This window comes from Oryx dammah, unplaced genomic scaffold (assembly GCF_014754425.2).
Source record: "Oryx dammah isolate SB20612 unplaced genomic scaffold, SCBI_Odam_1.1 HiC_scaffold_22, whole genome shotgun sequence".
Classification (NCBI taxonomy): domain Eukaryota; kingdom Metazoa; phylum Chordata; class Mammalia; order Artiodactyla; family Bovidae; genus Oryx; species Oryx dammah.
In genome coordinates this window covers 60,591,443-60,608,782 of record NW_024070206.1, presented here as the reverse complement: position 1 = coordinate 60,608,782, position 17,340 = coordinate 60,591,443, and the positions used below count along the sequence as shown (strand labels likewise).

Sequence of the window (17,340 nt, the reverse complement as noted above, 5' to 3'; positions counted from 1 at the left end):
GCCACAGAGCTGAGCTGAGGAGCACTGTGCCGAGCAGACGGCCACCCGCAGCATCAGCAGGCTGCCTGGCTGTCCTCATCACTGGGGGGAATGGTACTCTCCCCCAACTTTCTTCACATCTTAAGTAGGAGCCTCATTTAACACAGATTATGAAGTGGGTAGCCGTCTCTGGGGTCACACAGAGTCGGATACGACTGAAGTGACTTAGCAGCAGCAGCAGCTGGGATTAAAAGTGGTTAGCTGGGAAATAGTATATTAATTATGTTATGTTATATTATGTTGTAAGGTTGGCCCAAAAGTTCATTCCATTTTTCATAAGATCTTATGGAAAAAAATCAAAAAAATCAATATATTGGCCAACCCAATATATTAAGAGAGACATATAGTTCAGAAGAAAACCCAAAATATTGCTGGGAAGAAATTTTAAAACACCTAAATAAAAGAATAGGTATATTTCATTCATGGATCAGAACACTTTAATACTATTAAAGGGCCAATTCGCCCCAAAATTTACCTACAGATTCAATGCAATTAAAATCCTAGCAGGCTACTTTTTAATAGAAATTGACAAAGCAATTCTAAAAGTCACATGGAAATACAAAGGGTGCAGTTTAGTCAAAACAACTCTGAAAATGAAAACACAGAGCTGGAGGGCAAACACTGCTGTGCTCCGGAATTATTGTACTATGAAACAACAGTAATCAAGAGCATTGTTTTAGCATAAAGAGAGACAAACAGATAACAGAGTGAAGAGAGTGTCCAGAAATAAACACATACATGGAAGACAACTAATTATTGACTAAAGTATAAGGCCATGAGGTGGGAAAGAGGTCACTTTCTTGAAAAATGGTGCCAGAAACACCACCAACAACACCTGGTACTGATACAAAAACTTACTCGAAATAGATATGCGATATACACAGCAAATTCTAAAACCAAAACCTTATAAAAGAAGAAACACTGGGGAAATGGAACAGAAAGTCTTTGTGAAAGTTCCTCAGGAACCTCACAGTGTTTCGTGTTTCTCAGAGAACACAAGAGAAAAATGAGAATGACCGCACCTGCTGGAGGGAGGAAGGCGAGAGGACGGGAGAAGCCTCCCGATGCGAGAGTGTACTGCGATGAAACACCCTTTACAACTGGTGTGGATGTGGCCTAGAGATTTGGATGAATCAGTGGAACAGCACAGAAACTAAAGAAAAGGGCCAAAACAAATCAAATACATTTCTCAAAGATCTGAGGAAAATTAAGAACTCGTTTTAAAGTAACTTACTGACCATTTGAGGGGAAAAAACGGTAGATCCCTTCTCCACATAATACTTTACACATAAAACTGCAAGTGGAGTAAAATTCCAAGTACAAAAAAATAAAAACACAGAAACATTGTAAGGAAATTAAGATAGCTGCTTACAACACACTGGGATTGAACAGATTTTCTAAGATTAAAGTAAAAACCAGAAAGATCAGAAGAGCTGCCTACAAAAAACTAAAAAGGTATCTACATGTTTAAAAAATGAAAAAAATTAATCAAACAAAGTAAAAATATTTGCCACATGTGATGCAGTGGTAAAGAATCCTCCTGCCAATGCAGGAGATACAAGAGACACAGGTTCAATCCCTGGGTAGGGAAGACCCCCTGGAGGAGGAAATGGCAACCCACCCCAGTATTCTTCCTTGGTGAATCCCATGGACAGAGGAGCCTGGCAGGCTATGGGCCATAGGGTCGCAAAGAGTCAGACATAACTGAGCGTGTACACACAAATTTTAATAAGGTAAAGATGAACACGGGAACAAAGGAAGAATAGACTTTTATAAAAGAGAAGAAACAGTTAAGTTAAAAGAGAAATAGCAAGCAAAAACAGTGAGAGTATCTCTCACCAAACTGGAAATTTAAAAAACCGGGGACCTGGGAGTCCAGTCACTAAAGAAAGCTGCAGAGCAAGCCAGACTCCAGAGGGAGCGGAGGATGTTCCCCGCATCTACACACACACGCTGATCTGCGTGAGAAGGCACTCTGTGGCCGCCAGTATTCTTTAAAGTTATGTCCCATAGTTTCCAGGCCCTAATCTCCAAACAATGTAATACAAACTGCTAAATGTTTAACATCACAAAGAAATGAATTCATACAGGTCCTGTCAGGATGACCTAAGGAAAAATACCAGTTATGCAGGAAACGAGTACAGACATCCACTCCTGCCCGGGTACCCAGTCCTGAAGGGACATGTCTACCGTAACATGGCCATAGAGAACCAAACAAAGGAGGTGATAAATCTGAAGTGCTTCTTGGTACCTGACACACAGTAACTGATTGATAAATATCAGTGCAGAGTCAAAATGAAATAATGCATGCTGAATATTCTTGAATGAATATTGGAATAATTATTTTCAAATGCAGAACACAGACAAGAAAGATGACTTAGTCAAAGTGACATAACGCACAGACAATATGGAAAAGGCACAAAAGAGGGGTTTTAAAATCTCATTTTCAAGGAAAAATTATTACTGATAAGTGGAGACAATTTCACTAGAAGATGAGAAAATTTCATTGAGACATTTCATAAAAATCTTTTTAGCATAAAAAAAGTAAGAATGTTAACAAGTATGGGACAACACAGTATTGATACTAAGTCAAAGATGCCCAAAAATGTAGTCATAAAGAACATCTCTTTCTGAACTCTGCATGGGTAAGGTTCCTTTTTGGCAAGGAACCTGGATCACAAGAAACAAGTAAATATGCAAATTGTCTCTCTCATATTCACATACACAAACACAAGTAATTTACACAAGCCTCCAGTCACAATTTCTCTCTCTCCTAGGTTTGAAACATGTTAAACAACAAAATGCCAGACTGAGTAAAAGAAATAACTAAGATATCCTGGGAAAAACAATCACCATAAGCTGTACAAAGGACCCAGCAGCAGCACAGAATTACTTCAAGTTCATTTCTAAACATCAAGTTCCACACTAGCTTTAGGTTTTAAATCTGGGAATGGCTGACATGACTTAGCCCTGCTGAGTTCTGGTGGCTGCCGAGAACACAGACAAATAAACGAAGACTTCTGGGTTGATCTCATCTGCTAGAAAACAGACAGCATTAGTTCATAACTGATCCATGTTTGAATTTCATGAGCTTATTCTGGTAGCTGACACACAGTGGGTACTTAGTTAACAAATGTGGAAATTAATTGTGAACTAGCCAACTGGATGAAGACAAGCAAGGTATACAATCTACAAACCACTCCTTAGCAACAGGAAAAAAACAGCATTGATTCCAAGAATCCAAAAGCAGAATGGCCACACAATTCAAACTTCTTCATTGGGAATTTTTGCAAAAGCTGCCAAGAAGCAGGAAAGTCTACATCACTTCATTCTGTGACTGTTGCTACTCACTAGGAGATAAAGCATAACACAGGCAGTCACAAACACGGAGACAGGAAGGAAGGTGGAAGCAACAGGTATGGAAAATCCCCACCCAAGAAAAGCAGTTTATGAGGCAATGAAATAAACAGCAAACTAAAAATCATTCAGTATTCACTGAGATCACATGCCACAGTCAAAATACTCTCTGCTTCCAAACACAGCGCCTTCAAGATGTTAGCAAATGGAAGTGGTTTTCCTTTTCAAAAGCAAAAATACAACACACTAAGTTTTCTCAGTGTATTTCTACAACAATGTGCTTGAGAACCCCAAATAAGAAAAATTCAAATGCTGTAAAATGCTACAACAGACTACAGTGAATTACAGAGGAAAGAGCCATCAATGCCATTCAAAAAATAGGTAACTGTGAAACACTAGAAGTTACGTAGGCAGCAAATATTCTTGATAAGAAAATATATTTTAAACTATACTCAGCAATAAGCATAAACTCCATTTTTTTACATTCTAAATTTTACTCACCAATCATCTTTAGCAAAATAACCAATCACAAAGCAACATGCCACAGATGAAAGAACACTGGACTTGAGGTCAACAGGTCCAGGTTCAAACGCAAACTCCACCCAGAAGGATGGCCACTCAGGGCAGACCATTCTGCACAAGCCCCTGGCTGCTCACTGTCACTGAGACAATGCCAGCCGCCTAGGGGGTGTCGTGTGAGTGAGTACAGGGCATTTTCTCTGACACACTTGGGCATCAAGCAGCACCAGCTGTCGTGACTATCACCCACGTGTGAAATGTCCACTACTCAGGTCACAGGCAACAATGACCAATTTCTTTAAAAAGGTAAATTTTCATTTGTATTTGAAATGAAAATAGTAAAACTGTTTTGAGTTCAAATAATTACAGAACTGTAAAAGATACATACTTCCCGGGTGGCTCAGTTGGTAAAGAATCTGCCTGAAATGAGGGAGACCCAGATTCGATCCCTGGGTCGGGAAGATCCCCTGGAGAAGGAAATGGCAACCCACTCCAGTGTTCTTGCCTGGAAAATCCCATGGATGGAGGAGCCTGACGGGCTACAGTCCATGGGGTCGCAAAGAGTCGGACATGACTAAGTAACTAAACCACACAAAAGATATATACCAGTCTGTCTTCCTCAATAGTTTATACTCAGTGAAAATGACATAAAAGCAGCCACTTTAAGGTAAATACTTCAGTGGCATTTAGTACATTCAAAGTATTCTACAACCAACTCTACCAAGTTCCACAAGGCGCTCGCCACTGCCAGAGAAGCCCTCGCCCACTGAGGACTGCACCCCACCCCTGCTTCCCTGGCCACAGCAGCCACACCTGCACTCTATTAACTTACCGGTTGTGTGTTTCAAGAGCGACATCGCACAATACACGACCTCTGGTACCTGACTCTCACACACAGCACAGCATTTTCAGGGTTCATTCATGTTCTGTCATGTATCAGTATTTCATTAACTTTTATAGCCGAATAACATCCCAGGCTATGAAGAGACCATCAATCCCTCGCCCTTCATCCACTGAAGGACAACCGACGTCACCGCCTTCTGCCAACCCTATGTAGTGCCGTGACAAGCAGGGGTGTGTGTGCATCTGCTTGAGCTCCTATCCTTAATTCTAAATTTATCTGGGCAGGTCTTCATTTCGCCTTCACTTCTGAGTGACAGCTTTACTAGATACAGAATTTCTGTTGACAGTTTTCCCTTCTCCAACTCCTTCTGCCCTCCGGTCTCTGATGAGAAGCCTGCAGCGTGCTCATCACCGCCGAGGACCCTGGCTGGAGGAGCCGCCTCTCGAGCTGCTCATGGCCCCAGGGTTTAGACCATGTGATGATGCTATGTCTCAGTGTGGGTCTCCATTCTGACCCTCCTGGGCGTTAGGGAACTTCCTCAGTGTGTAGATTTATATCTTTTGTCAAAACTGGGGGTCAGTGGCCATATCCCTTCACATCTCCCCTCTCCTCCAGCACGCACTCCTCTGGGCACCTCAGTACCGCTGACGCTGCCCCACAAGCCTCTCAGGACCTGCTCACTGCTCTTCCTTCTCCTCCCTGCTCCTCAGGCTCGACCATTTTCAGTGACCAGAGGCTCAGGCTCACTGATCTGTCTTCTGCCAGCTCAAGTCTGCTACTGAAAAGTCTCTAGTGAGTTTCTCTTTCATTTACTGTATTTTTCAGTACCAGAATTTCTTGCTTTTTTTAAAAAAATACTGACATATGTTTACAGATATGCTCTATCTGCCAACACACTGTTCTGGTATCTTTCAGCATCTGTGCACTATCTCCCTTAGCTTCAGAACATAACTGAGGTGGGTGATGTTCATGTTTGTCTAGGAAGTCCAATGTCTGGGCTTCCTCAGAGACAGTTTTTGTTAATGTCTTCTGTGAAATGCATTCTCTGTAATTTTTTGTGGAATCCCAGGCATTTTGAGTATTATCTGATAACTCAGGAAGTGAAATATTTCCCCCTTTTGGGTTTGCTCTGCTGCTTAGTATATGCTGTAGTCATGTATATATCTGGTGACTTTTCTAAACTATTTTTATAAAGCATGTATTCTTTGTCATATGCGGTCTCCCAAGTCTTTCTTACTTTAGCTTATATTCAACCAGTGTTTGAAAGAGATCTCCTTGCATGTGAGGAAAAAGGAGGCGGTGGAGGGAGGAAGCGAAGGGAGCAGGGACGAAGACAGGAGCAGGCACAGCTGCTCACAGCCTCTGCAGACCACGGTTCTGTGCGGGAGCCCTGGTCGCAGCTCCGCCTCAGCCTTCGCTTCTGCCTGCCATGAGCCTGCATCCAGCCCTGAGCATGGCTTTCAAACCGCTTCCCCCCACACACACACCCCTGGGCCAACAGGGGCACTTCAGATTCCCTCCCGATTCTTCCTGCCTGGCTGTGACAGCTAGTGTGTGAGCCCGGCTGTGATATCTCTGCCCAGCTGCTGCGGCTGGGACCCAGCCTAGACTATAAGAGACGCCTGCAGCTTTCCTGCCCAGAGTTGCAAGTTAGGTGAGAGATAGACAAGCCAACTGGGTCAGTCCTTCAGGTAGCCCCCACACAGGTTAGACAGACAAAAACGATTCACCACAATAAGCTCTGCTCCGCACTCTTCAGAGTCAGCGTCCAGAGTCCCAAATTAGGATCTGGCTACTGCCATCTGCAAGGAGGGTGCCATGTCGGGGACAGGGTGGAGCAAGGGCAGGCGAAAACACCAAGGAGCTTTCCTACTATGTTCAAGTGGCCTTTTCCTGAATTCAATAATCCCCTAGATGCTGTAAGGCTCTGACGTTTTTCAGAGTCCTGACAAGTTAGCTCTGCCAGGTCCTGATTGATCTGTGGAGCTGCCTACTCTTCATTTTGCTGACATCACTGCACTGTTCATTTGTGAATGATACAATCAGTGCACAGAAACAAATCTCTGCTCAGCCCAAATTTCACAATATAAAACAACAGAAAACACAAGCCAAGATCTACACTGTATTCTAAAACAGACGAACCAAAGTTATACCTAATTTACATGGCCATTCTGGGGAGTCTTTTCCCCAGAACTAAAGCTTACCTTCTTTTTTATACAATACACCTTTCCTCTACCATGCCAAGATTTAAAGCAGCAAAGCTTTTTAATAATTAATTTTTCAATTCAATTGAGAAAGCATAATATTTTTAACAAATGATACTGGGACAACTTGGTATTCACATGCAAAAGAATGTGAAGCAATACCACATACAAAATGAAAATGGGTCATACACCTGAATGTAATAGCTCAAACTATAAAACTCCTAAAAGAAAATACGGAAGTAAATCTTTGTAACTTTGGGTTGACAAACTATTTCTTAGATACAACCCCAAAATATAAGCAACAAAAGAAAAAAAACAGATGAACTTGGGACTTAATGAAAATAAAAACTTTTGTGCATCAGGGAACACCATCAAGAAAGAAAAAATACAACCCACAGAACGAGACAACATAGTTCCAAATCATATATAACCAACAAGGGACTAAAACCCACTCCACTCTGAACTCCGCTTCCAGACAGGCTCCAAGGTGCTATGAGTCTTCATGGAGTTTCTCTCTGGCACCTTTTCCTGTCCTCATCCTTATCATAATAGCTTCGCACATTCTCTCCCTATCACACCGCCTCTTTTCTACAGTGGACTGAAAACCAAATAAACAACTCTTAACACATAAACCAGACAAGGGTGCAAGCCCGGAGTGAAGGGTGTGGGGGAGCCAGTGCACACCGGCTTCCATTTTGGATCTCGACATCTGTTTCGGTGCTGGAGGCCCTATTCCCCAGGTATCATTTCAGGCCCTGGCACCAGACGTCTGGTCCTGATGACTGTTTAAAACAGACTGCAAAGACAGACTTTAAATGAGACGATGCTATGCTTTACAATGTGTACACATAAGTCGGGTTTCATGTGTGTCTAGTACACACAAGCATCCTATACAAACTGTAACAGAGCATATATGTAACTATATATAAACGTATATGCACACACACCTGTATATGTACCTGTGCATGCACGTGTTTAACGGTGTGTGTATACATCTATATTCACACATACATACATGCATTCAAGCATCGAGAGAATAAAAATCTATCCTGAAATCATATGCATTCATATTATTATAGGAAAATCAGTTAGGTAACATGTAATTGCATAATACTATTTTCAGTAACAAAACTAAGACGTTTTCTTGCATTTATGCTCAAGTCTAGAATGATGATCACATGAACCAATGGTAAACTGGATTAAGTGTCTTGCTCACCTCTTACTGTAAGCTTGCTGTACAGCTGTGAGTTCACTTCCTTGTCTCGCTGGAAACGCCGAAATTCATCAACTGCTTCTCTCATGATAGTAACAGCCAAGACAAACCCCTTTAAACAAAATAAAACAAAGTATTTGAGAAAATTGGACTTTAGCAAAAAAGGGAAAATTCTTTTACTATTTAGTTTTACATTTTTCCTTCAATTTATACTAGTTGTGAAGCATACAATAAATGAAAACAAAAAATGACAAAAAGTAATAAACACTACAAAAGGAAACAGTAATGCACAGTGTAAGATTTACAATTCTCACTGTACCCAAAAAAAGTTTTAAAACTCACATCTAAAATATGTACTTCAAGTTAAACACCAGAAAACCACCTCCAGTGAGGAGAAAAGAGAGAGAAAACAAAGAGGCAGAAGTCACCTGTGTTTCCTCTGCACGGCCGTGTGGCTGGTTAGGACTGCGGGGTCAGCCTGAGGGCTCCCCATTGAATGACCCGTGCACACACAGACAGCGGCCCCATCCCACTCAGGAGGAAACCCGACAGCCCACCACCCCGTGGGCCCGCCGACCACAGCCGTACGTCCATAGGCTCCAGCAGCATTGTGCAACTGCTGTGCCCTCTGCCCAACACCTACTCTGCACACGGCACCTGCTCTCTCCTAGCACAGGAGAGAGCTGGGCTGGGACATGGAGCTGCCCCCCTGGGGCCCGAGAGAACCCCCAGCCCCACCAGCAAAAGTGCTTTGTAATGTCTCCAGCCGACCTAGCTGGAGGGCTGCAGAGGACTCTAGAAACCCTTTAACAAAGTGCAGTGACACACAGCAACAATGTCACATTTCAAAAATCTGATCAATTTATCTTTTAACCACCCGAATTCTTAAAACTGTATTTTAAATACTTAATAATTTAACTTAATTTCAAAATCTTTTCTTTTTACCAGAGGAGCCCAGTAGGTGTAGAGATACCCTATTTTCAGTGCTGGTACAAACTGTGAGCAGGATACTATCAGAAAATAGAGATTCAAGAAAAACTTGAATTGTTCATATAAAACCTAAAAAGAAAAAGAAAAAAAAAATCAATATAATCTCTTCAAGAAAAATGTTTCATACCTTAATTAAAATCAGCATAACATCTAACTATTTCCACCAACAGTGAGAATATACCGAGTCACAATAAACTTAATTTTGACAATGGCTTTCTAATAACGAAATCACAAAAAAGAGTTAAGATTACCCAAATTATATTTAAAATAAACTGAAAAAAAGACAGAACTTTCAACTATGTTAAACCTTTTCGTTTTCTGTTTCCTTGTATGCAGTCTTCCACATTCATCTTCCATAAATCTCTACATGCGTATCACCCAAGACACACAGGAAAACCTTCCCAATGTTAGTAAGTCATAAATTCAGAAAATCTTTTAGGAAAGTGGTGCAACCTTTTATTTATGAAGTGGTAAACACTCAAACATGACAGCCACATTTTTTGAATGTGAACATTAGGTACCTTCACAAAGATCCAGTGAATAAGCAAATCATTTATAGGGATAAGCAAATCATTCACAGACGTAAAAAAACACTAATCTCTTGCATTTATTTCCCTCAAAGTATAAGAAATGAAAACATATAAAAATACATAAATTATAGACCAATTTTTATGAAGAAAACTACCTGTATATTCTTTATAGTCTCTTGGTAGTTGATCTTAAACAATATTTTCAAATATAAACTAAATTAAAATCATCATTCAATAGCATCTTTTAGGAATGCAAATCCTGTATTTTCATTTTTGTTTCTTGATTCAAACAGAATAATCCTTAAGGAAATCCAAGATCTAGTATATTAACAGACTTCTATTCACAAATGCCTCACTTATTAGATTTAAATTGAAAATCAAAATGGAACAAAACTCGTGTTTATAGATGGGAATACCTTAAATAGCAGACTACAATTATAATAAAACTTACAAACCATCAAATTGTAAATCAAAATCTCCTTAGATGCCATTTTAAAATACAACTTGGAATGCATGGAAATTTTAACAAGGGCAGAGCAATGGGTTAAGTCCTTACTGTTGACTTAAAGAGGCTGGAATCACAGTTTTTATATAATGAAGCTGTATACATCATCACACAATTATGTGTGTGACTGAAAAATCAGTTACACTGATAACACGTTTATATTTATAATCACATTCAATTGCTGTCTAAAATGTTTTGAATCATTTCATAAATTAATCTCAGCAGGAAAGAAAGCTCTTTTTCCTCAGTGATTTCTTTAAAATCTCAGTTAGCATAAATTATATCTATTAGCAATTCAGAAACTGCCATTCGTGCTAAAAATGGCATAGAATTCCTACTGTGCAATTACCAAATGTTTCTAAAATACTACATTTTAGATGAAAAGACTAATTTAAGAGATAATCTAAGGAAAAAGTCATTCCCACGGTAACAGTGGTACAGACACATCAACAGGTCTCTTCAGGACAGCCATCCTGAAGGCTGTGTGAACTCATTCAGATCAAAAACTAAGCTGCACTGCCCCCCTTGGACACTGCAATCAAGACTCTATTTCTATTGTCTGCTGAGTGAACTCAGAGGGCGTCAGAAAAATGTACAGTATTTAGCCAGTCTGGGAGGATTTAATAATTTAAACCTAAGGAGGAAACAGCAGCTTCATTCAGTAAAAATGAGAATATTTATCTGCCTGGAAGACAGTTTACATTTTATTGTCCTGACAAAAGAGGAGTCTTTTAATTATGGAGGCATTAGTTTTGCGTGTTTTAATAAAGAAGCATATTAGACATCAAGCATATGACAACTACTGGATGGATGGGGGCGGAGAGTGATGCTAATCAACGCCCAATATAAAGTCAGCATGGCTATTTAAATAAAAACATGAAAGCTAAAGCAGCCCTCATTTCACATAATTGAGTATTTATTACAAAATAGCGTAAGACCTAATACTTAAAACGTGTTAAAAACTTTGATAATGGAAAAATAATCAGCACCAGCTTTCTTTTGCCTTTAGAAAGATAAATAAATCTATTAAAATAGGGAATGAGGCAAAAATAAATCAACTACTCTAAATACATATAATCTCAGCTTTATAATTTAAGACAAAAATGTCACTGGAAACAACAAAAAGTAATAAATATTTAAATTTCAGAATTTAAATTTAGCATGATACCTAATTAAAGACAACTACTGATTTAATAATAAAACAAGGCCAGAAATGTATAATGTGAAGTAGAAAACAAATCTAAAAGTGCTTGTAGATATTTTGCTGCTCAGTCATGTTTGTGTAAAAAAGTTATTTTACTTAAATTATGACAGCCTTCAGTTCAGTTGTGTCTGATTCTTTGGGACCCCATGGACTGCAGCACCCCAGGCCTCCCTGTCCATCACCAGCTCCCGGATTTAGTCAAACTCATGTCCACTGAGTCAGTGATGCCATCTAACCATCTCAGCCTCTGTCGTCCCCTTCTCCTCTCCCCTTCAATCTTTCCCAACATCAGGGTCTTTTCAAAAGAGTCGGTTCTTCACATCAGGTGGCAAAAGAATTGGATTTCAGCTTCAGCATCAGTCCTTCCAATGAATATTCAGGACTGATCTCCTTTAGGATGGACTAGTTGGATCTCCTTGCAGTTCAAGGGACTTTCAAGAGTCTTTTCCAACACCACAGTTCAAAGCATAAATTCTTTGGTGTTCAGCTTTCTTTATAGTCCAACTTTCATACCCATACATGACTGCTGGAAAAACCATAGCCTTGACTAGATGGACCTTTGTTGGCAAAGTAATTTATCTGCTTTTGAATATGCTGTCTAGGTTGGTCATAACTTTTCTTCCAAGGAGCAAGCATCTTTTAATTTCATGGCTGCAGTTACCATCTGCAGGGATTTGGAGCCTAAAAAACTAAAGTCTGCCACTGTTTCCACTGTTTCTCCATCTACTTGCCATGAAGTGATGGGACTGGATGCCATGATTTTAGTTTTCTGAATGTTGAGTTTTAAGCCAACTTTTTCATTCTTTTTCACTTTCAACAAGAGGCTCATCTTCTTCTCCTGCGAGAACTCCAAAACTACAACTCCCTGCTGAACAACTGTCGACTGGAGAACGTTCAGTTCAGTCGCTCAGTCGTGTCCGACTCTTTGCGACCCCATGAATCACAGCACGCCAAGCCTCCCTGTCCATCACCAACTCCCAGAGTTCACTCAGACTCGTATTCATCGAGTCAGTGATGCCTTCCAGCCATCTCATCCTCTGTCGTCCCCTTTTCCTCCTGCCCCCAATCCCTCCCAGCGTCAAAGTCTTTTCCAATGAGTCAACTCTTCACATGAGGTGGCCAAAGTACTGGAGTTTCAGCTTCAGCATCATTCTTTCCAAAGAAATCTGAGAGTTGATCTCCTTCAGAATGGACTGGTTGGATCTCCTTGCAGTCCAAGGGACTCTCAAGAGTCTTCTCCAACACCGCAGTTCAAAAGCAGCAATTCTTCGGCGCTCAGCCTTCTTCACAGTCCAACTCTCACATCCATACATGACTACTGGAAAAACCATAGCCTTGCCTAGACAGACCTTAGTCGGCAAAGTAATGTCTCTGCTTTTGAATATGCTATCTAGGTTGGTCATAACTTTCCTTCCAAGGAGTAAGCATGTTTTAATTTCATAGCTGCAATCACCATCTGCAGTGATTTTGGAGCCCCAAAAAATAAAGTCTGACACTGTTTCCACCATTTCCCCATCTATTTCCCATGAAGTGATGGGACCGGATGCCATGATCTTCATTTTCTGAATGTTGAGCTTTAAGCCAACCTTTTCACTCGTCTCTTTTACTTTCATCAAGTGGCTTTTTAGTTCCTCTTCACTTTCTGCCATAAGGGTGGTGTCATCTGCATATCTGAGCTTATTGACATTTCTCCCGGCAATCTTGATTCCAGCTTGTGTTTCTTCCAGTCCAGTGTTTCTCATGATGTACTCTGCATAGAAGTTAAATAAGCAGGGTGACAATATACAGCCCTGACGTACTCCTTTTCCTATTTGGAACCAGTCTGTTATTCCATGTCCAGTTCTAACTGTTGCTTCCTGGCCTGCATACAGATTTCTCAAGAGGCAGGTTAGGTGGTCTGGTATTCCCATCTCTTTCAGAATTTTCCACAGTTTATTGTGATCCACACAGTCAAAGGCTTTGGCATAGTCAATAAAGCAGAAATAGATGTTTTTCTGGAACTCTCTTGCTTTTCCCGTGATCCAACGGATGCTGGCAATTTGATCTCTGGTTCCTCTGCCTTTTCTAAAACCAGCTTGAACATCAGGAAGTTCATGGTTCACGTACTGCTAAAGCCTGGCTTGGAGAATTTTCAGCATTACTTTACTAGCATGTGAGATGAGTGCAATTGTGCAGTAGTTTGAGCATTCTTTGGCATTGCCGTTCTTGGGATTGGAATGAAAACTGACCTTTTCCAGTCCTGTGGCCACTGCTGAGTTTTCCAAATTTGCTGGCATATTGAGTGCAGCACTTTCACAGCATCATCTTTCAGGATTTGAAATAGCTCTACTGGAATTCCATCACCTCCACTAGCTTTGTTCATAGTGATGCTTTCTAAGGCCAGCTTGATTTCACATTCCAAGGTGTCTGGCTCTAGATGAGTGATCACACCATTGTGATTATCCAGGTCGTGAAGATCCTTTTTGTACAGTTCTTCTGTGTATTCTTGCCATCTCTTCTTAATATCTTCTGGTTCTGTTAGGTCTATACCATTTCTGTCCTTTATTGAGCCCATCTTTGCATGAAATGTTCCCTTGGTATCTCTAATTTTCTTGAAGAGATCTCTAATCTTTCCCATTCTGTTGTTTTCCTCTATTTCTTTGCATTGATCGCTGAAGAAGGCTTTCTTATCTCTCCTTGCTATTCTTTGGAACTCTGCATTCAGATGCTTATATCTTTCCTTTTCTCCTTGGCTTTTCACTTCTCTTCTTTTCATAGCTATTTGTAAGGCTTCCCCAGACAGCTATTTTGCTTTTTTGCATTTCTTTTCCATAGGGATGGTCTTGATCCCTGTCTCCTGTACAATGTCACAAACCTCAGTCCATAGTTCATCAGGCACTCTATCTATCAGATCTAGGCCCTTAAATCTATTTCTCACTTCCACTGTATAATCATAAGGGATTTGATTTAGGTCATACCTGAATGGTCTAGTGGTTTTCCCTACTTTCTTCAATTTCAGTCTGAATTTGGTAATAAGGAGTTCGTGGTCTGAGCCAGTCAGCTCCTGGTCTTGTTTTTCACGACTGTATAGAGCTTCTTCATCTTTTGCTGCAGAGAATATAACCAATCTGATTTCGGTGTTGACCATGTGGTGATGTCCCTGTGTAGAGTCTTTTCTTGTGTTGTTGGAAGAGGGTGTTTGCTATGACCAGTGCATTTTCTTGGCAAAACTCTTATTAGTCTTTGTCCTGCTTCATTCCGCATTCCAAGGACAAATTTGTCTGTTACTCCAGGTGTTTCTTGACTTCCTACTTTTGCATTCCAGTCCCCTATAATGAAAAGGACATCTTTTGGGGGTGTTAGTTCTAAAAGGTCTTGTAGGTCTTCATAGAACTGTTCAACTTCAGCTTCTTCAGCATTACTGGTTGGGGCACAGACTTGGATTACTGTGATATTGAATGGTTTGCCTTGGAAACGAACAGAGATCATTCTGTCGTTTTTGAGATTGCATCCAAGTACTGCATTTCGGACTCTCCTGTTGACCATGATGGCTACTCCATTTCCTCTGAGGGATTCCTGCCCGCAGTAGTAGATTTAATGGTCATCTGAGTTAAATTCACCCATTCCAGGCCATTTTAGTTCGCTGATTCCTAGAATGTCGATGTTCACTCTTGCCATCTTCTGTTTGACCACTGCTAATTTGCCTTGATTCATGGACCTGACATTCCATGTTCCTATGCAATATTGCTCTTTACAGCATCGGACCTTGCTTCTATCACCAGTCACATCCATTGTGTTTGCTTTGGTTCCCATCCCTTCATTCTTTCTGGAGTTATTTCTCCACTGACCTCCAGTAGCATATTGGGCACCTACTGACCTGGGGAGTACCTCTTTCAGTGTCCTATCATTCTGCCTTTTCATACTGTTCATGGGGTTCTCAAGGCAAGAACACTGAAGTGGTTTGCCATTCCATTCTCCAGTGGACCACATTCTGTCAGACCTCTCCACCATGACCTGCCCATCTTGGGTTGCCCCACGGGCATGGCTTAGTTTCATATAGTTAGACAAGGCTGTGGTCCTAGTGTGATTAGACTGACTAGATTTCTGTGAGTATGGTTTCTGGAGAATATTGGACTTCACTAAAAAGATACCCCACGTCCAAGGGCAAAGGAGAAGCCCCAGTGAGATGGCAGTAGGGGTGAAATCGCATTTAGAATCAAACCCCTTACCCCCAAGATGTTGAGAGGGCTCAAACAAACCTAGTGTGCCACAGGACCCAGAGACGCCAGAGACTTGAGCCAGAAATGTGCTTGAGTGACAGCCGTAGCAGGCTTTAACCATTATATACACTCAACATTTCCCTCCAAACAAATTCCCAGTCAAAATTCATGACTTATTTTCTGGTAGTTTTATTTAGCTTTATGTGATTATTTCTACAATGATATAAATGTGATGTTTATCTGGAATTGAAGGCAATAATCAGACTATAAATTTTCTTGAGCTGAATTCTACTATGTGGCTATTAATAACATATAAGAAAACAAAAAAAGAAGAAGAGAAGTATATGAATTATTTCACAATTATTTGAAATACCCATGGTTCAAAGGTCTCTGATTTGGATATGACAGAATTAATGAGAGAAAAAAAAACAAGAACAAAGTTAGTAATCTCCAATATCTAGTGCATTTTCAAGAATTTAACAATCTTACCCCAGGTATAAAGGTAAATATATTATATTTCTGATTTTTTATAGAATTTCTGGGATGTTTTTCTTCACACTTTTCCGGACATCCAAGCCACACCGTACGAGCTTTCAATTCTCTCTTTCTTTGACAAATATTTATCAGCCAATCACAGCAACTGCATGAAACAAAAGATAGGTGTTGTGTATGCTTTTCTAAATGTTTTACAATTAATTCTAAATATCTAGAGCCAATAGTGTTTCTGTATTTACCAGACACCAACAGCTTATCTACTGTTAAGTAGTAAGGGCTTTCTTAAAATGCATCAACTATACTAATTTAAATTTGACGTAAAAGTACTGAAAGAGCTTATACAAGTGTGTGATGACTTCTGGAACCTCAGGGAGACTGCCTGCGCTGTTTAGACCCTCTCACTGGCAAAATAAAACCACTAACATTCTGAAGCAGTCAATGCTGCATATACTGAGAAAAGAGTCACAATACGTTATTGGTAATTCTCAATACACCACTGGGTGATTTTGACAAAGGCTCTTAGACATCAATTAATTAAAACGTGACCATCCAGTACTTTGCCTGGAAAAACCCATGGACAGAGGAGCCTGGTAAGCTGCAGTCCATGGGGTCACTAAGGGTTGGACACAACTGAGCGACTTCACTTTCACTTTTCACTTTCATGCACTGGAGAAGGAAACGGCACCCCACTCCAGTGTTCTTGCCTGGAGAATCCCAGGGACGGGGAGCCTGGTGGGCTGCCGTCTACGGGGTTGCACAGAGTCGGACACAACTGAAGTGACTTAGCAGCAGCAGCAGCATCCTCGTTTTGTCTTAGGTAATCACTTTTTTCCTCCTTTAAAAGATGACTTTTCTAGTAGCATTAATATAAAATTAAGACTTATGACTCAATGCAATATTCTGAAAGGATACCAACATTTAATGGACTATTCAAATGGCAGTAAAAGCTTGACTATATTTTCATATAGTTACCTTCACCTATGAGGTGCCAGGGCTCCAGGGATACAAACTCGTCCCCTTCCTGGGACGCCCCCCTCGTCTACTCAACCATTATATTTGAGTAGAGAGTATAAAGCTTTATACAAGAGTGGGAGAACTCTCGTATAAAACTCTCATAGTGGGAGAACTTTTCATAAAATACTTCAGAAAATGATGAAAAGGTATCAAATTCATATTTAGTAAGCATAAAATAATCATGAATTTAAACTTCAATATTAATAATTCAGTTTAATTAAAATTTC

The 17,340-nt window shown here is 40.4% G+C and overlaps 1 protein-coding gene across 3 annotated transcripts in view; it reads right to left on the bottom strand.

Annotated features, from left to right (window-relative positions):
- The window catches only part of ATP9B (ATPase phospholipid transporting 9B (putative)), a 163,639-nt gene that overhangs the window by 121,857 nt on the left and 24,442 nt on the right, over positions 1-17,340 (bottom strand). For all 3 annotated transcript variants that reach the window (XM_040264381.1, XM_040264383.1, XM_040264382.1), the window contains exons 3-5: positions 16,094-16,244; positions 9,122-9,235; positions 8,180-8,288 (exon numbers count right to left, since the gene is read on the bottom strand). In XM_040264381.1, the coding sequence (XP_040120315.1) occupies positions 8,180-8,288; positions 9,122-9,235; positions 16,094-16,244 (374 nt within the window). The remainder of the gene's footprint in view (positions 1-8,179; positions 8,289-9,121; positions 9,236-16,093; positions 16,245-17,340) is intronic.